This window comes from Vidua chalybeata, chromosome 8, assembly GCF_026979565.1.
Source record: "Vidua chalybeata isolate OUT-0048 chromosome 8, bVidCha1 merged haplotype, whole genome shotgun sequence".
NCBI lineage: Eukaryota > Metazoa > Chordata > Aves > Passeriformes > Viduidae > Vidua > Vidua chalybeata.
This window is the reverse complement of record NC_071537.1, coordinates 21,605,006-21,615,924: the sequence shown is the minus strand read 5'-3', so window position 1 is coordinate 21,615,924 and position 10,919 is coordinate 21,605,006. Positions and strand designations below refer to the sequence as shown.

Below are 10,919 nucleotides of genomic sequence, written 5' to 3'. Positions count from 1 at the left end.
TAGCTTCAGCTGAAATTAAAAGAAGGTGCCAGTGTATCCATGAAGTCAATGACACTGCCTTTTCAGAGAAAGTGGCCTTGAGATCAGAAAATTTGCATTTCAAGATTCTTCAAAGCTAAGTCAAGTTGTCAACTCATCAAGCAATGCTATCCTTGTACTATCTCAACTGTAATGGACTATCTACCAGATATTCAGAAGAGAAACTGTGAAGAACACCTCTCAGAAGGCGTGAGAACATCTGTTCTTTTCCACAAGCCTTGATACTGGTTCAAAGATGCTTATCTCTCTATGCAGTCTTTTGTTTTTTACACTAAATGATCTGTAGTTTCCCAAAATGAGTTGCTGAAGTTGGAGGGTGTGTTCCGCCGTTTTTGCCAGTTTAGCAACATCTGCAAATAATGTAGGAATCAAGTGCAATTTCAGTCCTCACAATGTTTTCCTTCTTTGCCTTTAAGGCGCTAGATGAAAAACTGACGAATCTGAATTCGTCAGTGATAAACCATACAACACATACATATAAATCTGAAAAACATCAAATGGACCTTGTCTTCCTGTTTATAATGGATCAGTTAATAAAGCTGATTGAAAATTGAAGTAATTTTGCTTATTCCAGATCCACATATTTATATTTTAAAAACCCTAGCATTTATCTGACAAGGAAAACAAAATTACAGGAGAGCAAGGCAACTAAGTTAAACAAGACTTTGTGCTTCTCTATTATGTGCATTCTCTACTGTTTTTGACATGAATTCTTCTTCAGCAATTGCCACTTGATCATAACTTTTTACACACTTCCTTATGCCAAGTCGGTACAATTTACAATACATGGCTGCATTTGCTTCTATCTGAACAACTGATTTAAACCAAAAATGTAAAAATAAGCACAAACTAAAATTAAAAATTGCTGCAAAAACAACTGTTGCAGGCTACAGAGCTGTCTCATCATGGAATAGGTCACTGTGACAGCCTTAAGCAGGTGCCCTGAAGCTAACTCATCATTTGGGATCTCATTCTTTTCATGGGAGGTACCAGGAAACTGCTGCTTTGTGCAGAGTGATATGGTTTTGTTGTTTTATTTTACATATAAACATGCACTAGGGTCTATCAGCTCACCAGATTCCAGGAAGGAAACAAAAACGGAAGCAGAAGTTTCCTAACCCTGTTTCCCTATGATGTAGCAAAACCAGCAATGCACCTAAAAAATTACATTCCAAATTCAGTCTGGGTTGTAAAATGAGCTGTATTTAGACATGCATGTTAATCCAGGACTACCTGAAGTTTACAGGTCCTAATGTGTGTTATTCCAGCAACAGATTTCCATGCAGGGAGCCCCTGGCCAAGAGCTGCATCCAGAGCAAAGGTGAAGAAGACAGACAGACACATATACAGTGGAGAGCAGCCTGCGCCTGGCTGTGGAGGCGGCTGGGCTGGTTTGCAGAACCAATTTGCCCAGTGACAGGACAAGGAGTACTGGCCATAAGCAAAGACACAAGAAGTTCCACCTCAACGTGAGGAAGAGCTTCTTTATGTGGAGGTTGGAAGAGCACTGGAACAGGCTGCCCAGGGAGAGCATGGAGTCTCCTCTGGAGACATTCCAAATGCACCTGAATGGTTCCTGTGTCACCTGCTCTAGGTGACCCTGCCTTTGCAGGGAGGTTGGACTGGATGATCTGCAGGGATCCCTTCCAACCCTAATGAACCTCTGATTCTGTGACCATCAGCACTGGAAAAAAGCTTGATGGTCAGTTTCTATCTCAAGTTATCACTGCTAATGGCATTTTCCTGCTCTGTCTAGTTTCATCATCTAGCAAATATTTTGAAAATTACTAAATAAGCTTGCACAGAAAAGTAATAGAACATAATTTAAAACTTGTAATACTTATATATGTAATAGCTGCTTAGTTGTTGCACTTCAAAACTGAAAACTGCTTCTCCTTGCTAACATTTAATGTTCTTTAAAAGGGTGAATTATCGCAATAGTTGGTGCTTTATTTTACAGTAATTTCCAATAAACCTCATTCCGTCACTTTGAGTTATGTCACTTCATGCCATGTGACATGAAGGCATTGATGTAAGTTTGACAGGCAGTGCCAGTGCTGACAAGTCAGTTTAAGAATTTATGACAAATTATATGCTACAGATATTTTTAAAACAACTGTGGATTGCCAAGGAAAAAAAGCATTTAAAGTGTGTAATAACACTGATGTATCTTTAGATTGAAAACAATTTATTCAATTCACATAGTTTTATTGATTTAATGTTCAGGCTGACACTTAATGCAATAAAAAAAAAGAAATTTATATCGAAAATTTCCAAGTAGCTCAAGTTACAATATATTATAGAGCAAAGGAAAATGAGATGTGTTAATGTAATGGGCTTTTTTTTAAATTTTAAACATTGTCATTAGCATTTAATAATTTGAAATAATCTATCTCAATTGTTAAGGCCCTACACAGAAAATAAAGGGAGTCAGCTTAACAGAGAATTAATTTCTTATGAAAATTCTTATTCAGCAAAGAATACAACATGGCAACAGGGCATATCTTTCACTAGAAGTGCTAATTGATTTAAATAATGTTTTTTTCTTATTCTGGGTTTGGGGTGGGATTTTTGGTAATCTCATTTTTCTACAGATCAAGTCCTGCCTTATAATTTCTTCACAATCTCTGTACTTCAGTTGAAGCATACTTAGGTCAGTCATGTGTGAACTTTCACACATCTATTTTATCTTCAAATGTCTTAATTCTGTAATGGAAGAATAAGACATTGAATGCCTAAGGACTAATCAAATTAGTAAATTATAATATTTTTTTAAGACAGAAAACAAGCTTATTAAGAAGAGGATAGTAAAGGGAAAAAAGAAAAATAATAAACTCCATGTACTCAGCAGACAAAATTGTTCCATTTTTTAAAAGTACATTGTTGTGGAGCACGAGAAAACGTTGTCTCACTTACTTACTTAGTGTTGCCCAAAATGTACCAGAGTTCAAATACTTCTATTCTTCTTCAGTAGTTAACCATCCCAAAATCCAAATCCTGGAAACAGGCAAATGAGTGAAATGAGAAGAACCTTTTTGCAGCTGGAGATACTGTGTCTATAAAATCCTATCTAACTGAACTGTCATGCTGTAACATTTTCACTGTAAAAGCTGTCTTCTTTCAGGATATGTGAAAAGAGTCTGATTTTGGCTCTTTTTTCAGTAGAGAGATGGCATCATACTGATATGAGTACTTTCAAGGGAAGAAATAGAAGAGCCACCATGAATTGCCTGTTCTCAACTGCTGCACATTTTCCTGGCAACGCTATGTGCTACTAGAACACTCCATGGCAATTTACACTATTGCCACCAATAATACATTATTAGCCAGGGACTGTTTGATGGAGATTATTGCACCAAGTAATACCTTCCAAGCAATCACAAAGGCATAGTCTGGTTAGAATGCCTTCTGTTGCATGTTCCAAGATTAGGCATACATTCATTTCAGCTAAAACAGCAGCTGTTTAATGTTCATATACGATTGCACACAAATGTTTAGTTTAGAGTTGCCCAGCATTCAAACAGCCAGGAGAACCTCCAAATGATTGGCATCTCAAGAAGTGCCTCCTGCACAGAGTGCTAAACTTGCCTCCATTCAGTGTGACCATATATCAGCCTGTTGCTTTCTACATCCTTTCTTAGCAGATGTTGAAAGGGCCAGAAAAGAGGCACAGATGTAGAGAGGTAAATCCGTCTGAAAGCCAGATCTCTGCCTCCTTCCTCTCTGTTCCAAAGGCAACTTCTGGCTAAAAAAGCTCAGTTACACAGCTTTACCAAAGACACATTTGCAGCCTGTTAAATGTTTAGAAGATGTTAGTGTAGAATGGCAGTTTTGAAGTAGATGGATGTTATGCATACAAATGTTCGAGGCACAGAGGACTTGGGGATCACTTTTCCGGAGTTTGTGTTTTTCTGTTTGTCACCTTTCATATCACAGATGAACTTTGAATTCTTAGTCATTGCAATTGGTGGAGAGGCCAATAAAAGTTTTACAGCTGAAAAGGGTAGACTTAACCATGAGTTTCACCTTTTTCACAGAACTTGATTAGCAACAAATGGGCTTGGGTTACATTTACAAAAAACTGATAGTAAAGTCTCACCTTGAGTCTCCACCCAGAAACCTGAGAAAAGTAAATTAAATTGAACAGCTTAACCTGCTCAGTCAGTTAATTTTCCTGATTCGTGGGCACACATTAATCAGCTTAAAGCGCACTAGTTTACCGAAACAACAAACCCAAGAACAAAACAGAAAAACAATGTAATGTATGAAGGCCATATACATAGTGCTTGAAATACAACTTTAGCCATTTTTCCAGTCCTCTCCTCTGCTGGGTCTGGCCAGCTGGTTGCCTCACCCACAGCAGAGCCTGGCTGCCTGTCCCACTACGCCCTCTAAATAAGCACTGCAGCACTGTTACTTGTAGTTTCCCTCATTCATCATTTTAGGTCAGAATGTATATGGCAGCAGGAAGTAACAAGGCTCTTTGTATACAGAAGCTTTTAAACAGTTTCTTCCCTAAATACCACAGAACATAAGTAATTTCTGCTTCACAAAATATTCTATACAAAGTCACTTTTCCCTTGTTGCATATGATTTTGTCCTCTGATGCTGGAAACTATTGCACTGTATTATGATGACCTCTCATTGAGTACTCCTAAGTCCAGTTAATTAGTCCAGACTTTAATACCCAGCTTGGAATGTCCATGATATGTCTCTTGTTAAAATAAAGCAAATCTATCATAGCATATCAATGCATATAGAATAAAGGTGGCTCAGACCTGACCAAGAGTACCTTCTATTCATGACCTTTCTTTCTACAGGGGAAACTCTTTGCAATAAGCTTCTCTCCTGGATTGCCAGGCTTACAGAGGAAAAGCATCACCATTTCTTTTGTTCTGCCTTGTAGCTCCACCACTGACAATTTTGCAACCCCCTGCTAGGAGTAATTCTGCAGAAGTACAGGCACTGCAACAATTTAAAAGACCCACTAATACTACAATTTGATATCGTGGGTCTCCAATTTATAGCTCTCCAGACCTTCCTATATAAACTAACTCAGTGGCTTACAAGTTTCACCTGAGAACCATTATACTCCTGGCTTTCGGTCTCTTTTCAACAGAGGGAGGTATCACACAATATGTGGCAGGTGTACTGTATTAACCCAGTGAAGGACTGCAATAGAAAATATTAAAAATATAAAGTACAATTATGTGAGATAATTTCACTTTGTGAAAAACAGTAGCTTCAAGAAATAAATCTCCCTAGATTACCAGTGACAGGCAAGGCATCATCATCATCCACTTGGTGTTTAACCTCCTGGTGACCGTGTTGGTAGGACCTGCTAGTGCATTTCTGACCCTTGCACCTCAGACTAAATGATGGATAATTGTTACTGGGACAGGTTGCTATTTTTCCTTTATCAGGCTTTAATTGCTAGTGATGAATGCCCAGATCTCGATGACTGCCACGGCTGTGTCGAAGACACGGCTGGGGACAGTCACAGCCAGTGTTAGTGCGTGTCCTGCGGGCAGGGGGCTGTGCCACATGTGGCTGACGTCCTCGGCACAAGGCTGCTGTGTGGCAGAACAGTGCAGCTCTGGAGACGAGCCCAGAGAAGCAGACTGAACCAGTAAGGGTCTAGCAAAGGCCAGTTTGGGACCTGCGTCTGTTTCGAGCGGCTGTGGCGGTCGGGGCAGTGCAGAGGCGAGCGGGCAGCCCCGGCGCGGGCCTGGCTGCCAGCCTGGCTGCCCGGCACCTGCCCCAGCCCATCTCGCAGCCTCCCGCGGCACCGAGCGGCGCTGGCAGCGCCCCCGTGCCGCTCCTCCGGCCGGCGGCAGCGGCCTCTCACCCCGGATCTCAGCATGTCTGGGGCAGGGGCGCCGGACATCCCCGACCCTGAAGGCGCTGGGACATGCCCGGAGGATGTCCCCTCCCTCAAGGAAATCGAGCAGCTCCTGAACACTGGGCGGCCCTCTTGCAATCACGTTGATGAAGTATGGCCTAATCTCTTCTTAGGGGACCTGTAAGTACAGCTTTATGGACACACCTCTGCCATACGTTTTGTTAGTATGCCTCATGGGTGCGGCTTTAGACAGCTCATAGTTTTGCTAATTGCTGTCGTTTACGCTGCAGACAGCACGACTTCCGAGATAAAATTATGACAAAGCTGGTATTCCCTTCTCGATGAGCCCTTAGAATCAAAGCAGTGGTTTGGGAGATGCAGTCTCAGTGCTTCTGCTCTGTGAATATCACTGCACCCATCTTGATTTGTCTTTGTCTTTTCCTTAGAGTAACAGCACACAATCGATTTGTTTTGTGGAAGATGGGTGTGACCCATGTTTTAAATGCTGCCCATGGCACATCATACAGCCACGGAGGCCAGGACTTTTATGGAGCAACCATTGATTATTATGGTGTACCAGCCCATGACCTGCCAAGCTTTGATATCAGCCAGTTCTTTTTCTCTGCTGCACAGTTTATCCACAATGCCTTGAACACGCCAGGAGGTATGAAATTATTGTTGGTCACATTTTGATGTGAGTCAGCAGCCTCACATAACAGGTCAGCTCCACAAAGCTCAGTGGTGGACGAGTCACTACATGGTGTCCTGGCAGGTGCTGGTCACCTGCACAGTGGGTGGCAGGAGAAGGGAGTGCTGTGTATGTGGGTGTAGCTCTGACTAGGTTCCAAAGAGCTGATGTGACAAAACAGATGAACCGTGCAGGAGAGAGCCTGGGGAGGAGCGAGAAAATTATTTGGAAGGTAAGGCTCATTCAAAAGGAGAGAAGCAAAAACATGCATTGGAAATGGGCACCCTCTTTTAAGACCTTTTTATTGCAAGAACAAATAAAATCAATAAAAAGACAAATGTCCTGATTTTTGCAGTCACCAACTGTATGAAGAGGTTCATATATTGCAGATGAGTTTCTTGTGTGAACAGAGCCTGCAAGGCTGTGCTTCCAAGAAGCAGATTTACTTTTACACAAGGAGGTTTACAGTGAGTTCCACAAGAAACTGAGCTTCTTGGCAGAGGTGCAATAAAATCCTAATTAACCTGTTTTATGTAAAAGACCATTTCTTAGAATGAGTAAACTGACATTAATGGAGCTATCTCTGTATCACGAGTTCTGACTTCAAAATAGAACTACAGTTGCATCAAATTGCCTTATTATGCAATAGTACTAGGCCAGTCATTTTTTTTGGTGGCTAATGTGTCTGTGCTATCCATTCAGGCCAGATTTTAGCATTCTTCCTTGCATAAGCCAGCCTGCTGAAGCTAATGTGTCTTCTTTTCCTCATGGTCAAAACAGAACAGCTTCATTACTCTCAGGGGGTTTTCTTTGATTTACCAGTGTTTCTGAGATCAATTTGGGGTCTTATGGCATTTCTCAAACAAGTGACTGTAACAATGGCAAATTAGACTTAACTGTTAGCAGTTCATGTGATCTATCAGAAGACTAAGAAAAACACTTAAATTAAACTTCATCCACTGTACTGCTTCTCTTGATGGTTGTAATTTTTTTTTTTTACCAGCCAAAATATTGGTACATTGTGCAGTTGGAGTAAGCAGATCAGCTTCTCTAGTCCTAGCATATCTCATGATAAATCACCACCTCCCATTAGTTGAAGCCATCAAGACAGTGAAGGAGCATCGATGGATTTCACCCAATCGTGGTTTTCTGAAGCACCTGCGAAACCTGGATGTTCAGCTCCGGCAAAGGAAGGACAGCTGAACGGGCAGCCCTATCTGCATTCACTTTACCCAGTTCCACCCTGCAGAGCCGTGGTGCATATACAGCTTCCCATGATCTGTGCACATTACAAAAATGAAGACAATTATGCATTGACATAAAAGGCCAATGGAATGGTAAATGGATTAATTCTGATAGCTCAGTCCCTCCAAAACCAGCACAGCCAACAGCAGCACTATAACCACTACGCAGGGTAGAACTGCTGTGCCTTGAGTGGTGCTACTGGATGAATGCACTGAAGTGGTTAAGACAGACCAAGTTTCTCCCTGGTTTCTGCTCATGCCAGAGGCAAGTTCAGTATTTGCATCTAGCTGTAAAGGATGTTGGAGTCCCCTTTACTTGGGAGTGTAACATAATCATCTTTCTCAGTTTGGTTACAGTTCTAAAATGCATGTTCTCCTAAGAAAAATTTTGTGCTTCAGGGCTGATGATCTGACAAGGGCAGTTTCTTGAGAGCCCAGGCACTCCTACAGAAACGTTCCTCTTTTGCTGGCGTGCTAAATATTATGGTGTTATAGAAAGCTGTGTCAGCCAAAAGACCCACACTATCAGAATAAATGTTTGTGATACTTCTGCAGCCTGGGTCAGCAAACCCCATGAGTGTTTTCTTGTTAAATATGTTTTCAAAAAGATAATGTATATCATGTAGTATATTGAGGACATTAAAAAGAATATGTTAGGTCTTCAAAGCATTTTGTAAGTTGGACTCATCAGTTCGCTTGCACTCCAAATTATTCCAAATCAGTTCTATGTCAGTGGCTTTGGATCACCCATGGTTTAATATCAGGTAGACATTTAGCTTACATCAGGGGCTTGGCCTAATTGATATAAATTAGTTTTAAGATGTTTTGAGGACGTCACTTTTCCTGTCACCAGTTAATAAGTACTTAAACCAATATGACTTTTAATACAGCAACAGTGTTTGAAATTCATGCTACCACTCTGCCTGAAAATTAGCTTGTTACCTTGTGGTGAACCATGAAATGATAATCAAATTTGGTTTTGCCCTTTGCTGCTGGTTGGATTTATTGATTAGTTGACCTTAAAAGATTCCCTGACAGATTAAGTAAATACATTTCTGCTTGCTTGTTTGCATTTGAAGCATCAGTTCTGATCATTTTATTCTCTGCTGGAAGAGACTCGCAAGGTTATTAGAAGACTAATATAATGGTGACTTGTGAGTAGAACCTCTTCCTTTCCAGACCACATTTCCTTCTTCATTCTTGCAGAGGTAATGACATGAATGCTGATTTTGCCTAGCATTTAGGCGAATGTAGAAATCCCTCCCTATTTCACTGTACACAAGTGCTTTGGAAAATTATTATATTTAAGATCCTTTCAGACATCAGTTTGACTGGTGAGATTTTCCTAAACGTTGCAAAAGAGCTCCACTGATGAGAGAAAGGTAAGACATTATTATGTGAAAAGATCAAATAGGAAATCACATTTAAAACCCAACAGTGCTAGGACCATCTTTACACCTCACAAAGCAGCAGAGCAGTGGAGGAGGAGCTTTGTTTGCTTTGAAGTTCTCCACAAAAATTAATAGGAATTTATATGAGTTAATATTTCATTATAATTTATACTTCATTCACATTATAGTGGGTTTTAGTCTGGAAACCTTTTGAAGACACAGCATTGAAAAATCTGAAATTCATGTGAGTGAAATAATGCATCTTAATGGCTTTAGGCTGAACAAAATTAGACACATGTGAGCAAGATTAATGGAATCCTCCCATCAGGATAATGTTTTGCAAGCCTCTGAGCATCTGTCCTACAAAGCCACAGCTGTGAAAGCTGCTCCTGTTGTAAATTAGTACCTGCTCTTGAAGATACTGCTCATCCTGGGAGAGTATTGTTTCACCAGGGGCAGAGAAGGGAAGAGCACAGAGTGAAGCTGAGTCAGTAGAGCATCCATGCCACCCGTGGCATGGTAGTGATCTTCTAAGTACAACTTTCTTACCTCGGTGGAAGGAATGAATTAGGTAGAAACTTTTTTCAAGAGCATTGTCAAATTACAGAAGTGCTTTTAATCTGTGGAGTCAGTGTTGCTTATATTTCCTGCCTGTCTGTATTGCTTCTTTATACACAGATTTACTTTGAGTGCACATCCCTGAGTGCAGGGGAAAAGATTCCAGTCAACATAAGCAAAAGCAGAAGAATAATCCTGTAATTTCTTAAAACAGAAAGCATTGTCTGCTGCAATGTGCTAAGAGGAAAAGGGACCTCCTCACCTGTCACTTACACTATCCATAATCCAAGTCATGATGTGACATGACATTAGTACTTCACTGCTTTCCATTATCAGCATAAAAATTTGTATTTTGAATGTTAGTTTGGCAAGTTAGATTAAGGAACCAAAATGAAGGAAAAATACTGCCTCCCCAGTGGCATTTCATTCAGAAAATGCACATTTGTCAAGAGGATCTACACAATCTGGGAGAAGGTGCAAGTGAAAGGAACTGTCCCCGCTACAGCTCTGGCAGACCCAAATCTGCTTAAACTAATCACAAAACCAGTGCACCTGAAGGAACCTATGTAGAGTTCAAGTGAAAACATCTCTTCATTTTATTTTCCAGTACAAGAACCGAGGGCATCAGATGAAGTCAGTAGAAATCAGGTGTGAAACAAGAGGAGGGGTTCACATGACCTGTGTAACACTTGCCACAGGATGCTGCAGAGAGTAAAAGCCTATAGACATTCAAGTGAAAAAGTCTGAGGGATAGCAATCCATTCAGGGTTACCAAATACTTAGAAACTCCATCCAAATCAGCAAGCTCATGAACTGCAGCTGGAAGTTGTGAGAGTGTTATTATTATTTTTATATACACAAGTATAATTCATGCTTGTGTGATTTTATGTTCTGTAGGCATTCACTTTCAGCCACAGTCAAGCACAGGACAGTGGGCTTGGTGAACCTTGGGTAAGGCCCAGGACCAGTGTTTTCATGGTGTTTATTTTGAACTCACCCTCAGGCTGTGCTGTCCCCTCTTTCCTGGTAGCTTATTATTAGAACAGGGTCACATGAGGCATTTGGGACTGCGTCTCGGTTGCACCGACTGACATTTCTTTCACAGGGAAAGCTCTCTACTGGCAGGAACAGCACCATAGCTTATGTGAAGATGGGAG

At 40.9% G+C, this 10,919-nt stretch overlaps 2 protein-coding genes across 2 annotated transcripts in view; both read left to right on the top strand.

Moving 5' to 3' along the window:
* The first annotated feature begins 5,885 nt into the window (after positions 1–5,885).
* Positions 5,886–8,362, top strand: LOC128791308 (dual specificity protein phosphatase 13-like). Its single transcript, XM_053948857.1, has 3 exons — positions 5,886–6,061; positions 6,328–6,545; positions 7,573–8,362. Exons 1-3 carry the CDS (start codon positions 5,901–5,903, stop codon positions 7,770–7,772), a joined length of 579 nt encoding a protein of 192 aa, XP_053804832.1. The 5' UTR covers positions 5,886–5,900; the 3' UTR covers positions 7,773–8,362.
* DUSP13 (dual specificity phosphatase 13) overlaps positions 5,992–10,919 on the top strand; it is a 28,448-nt gene continuing 23,520 nt past the window's right edge. The window contains exon 1 of the mRNA XM_053948853.1: positions 5,992–6,061. The gene's annotated coding sequence lies outside the window, so the exon portion shown is untranslated. The remainder of the gene's footprint in view (positions 6,062–10,919) is intronic.

Bases quoted from the DNA above. Each gene is read 5' to 3' on its own strand.
- LOC128791308 (XM_053948857.1), top strand. From the start codon at position 5,901: ATGTCTGGGGCAGGGGCGCCGGACATCCCCGACCCTGAAGGCGCTGGG. The intron at 6,062-6,327 runs GTAAGTACAGCT...TCTTTTCCTTAG, and splicing joins AATCTCTTCTTAGGGGACCT to AGTAACAGCACACAATCGAT. The intron at 6,546-7,572 runs GTATGAAATTAT...TTTTTTTACCAG, and splicing joins TGCCTTGAACACGCCAGGAG to CCAAAATATTGGTACATTGT.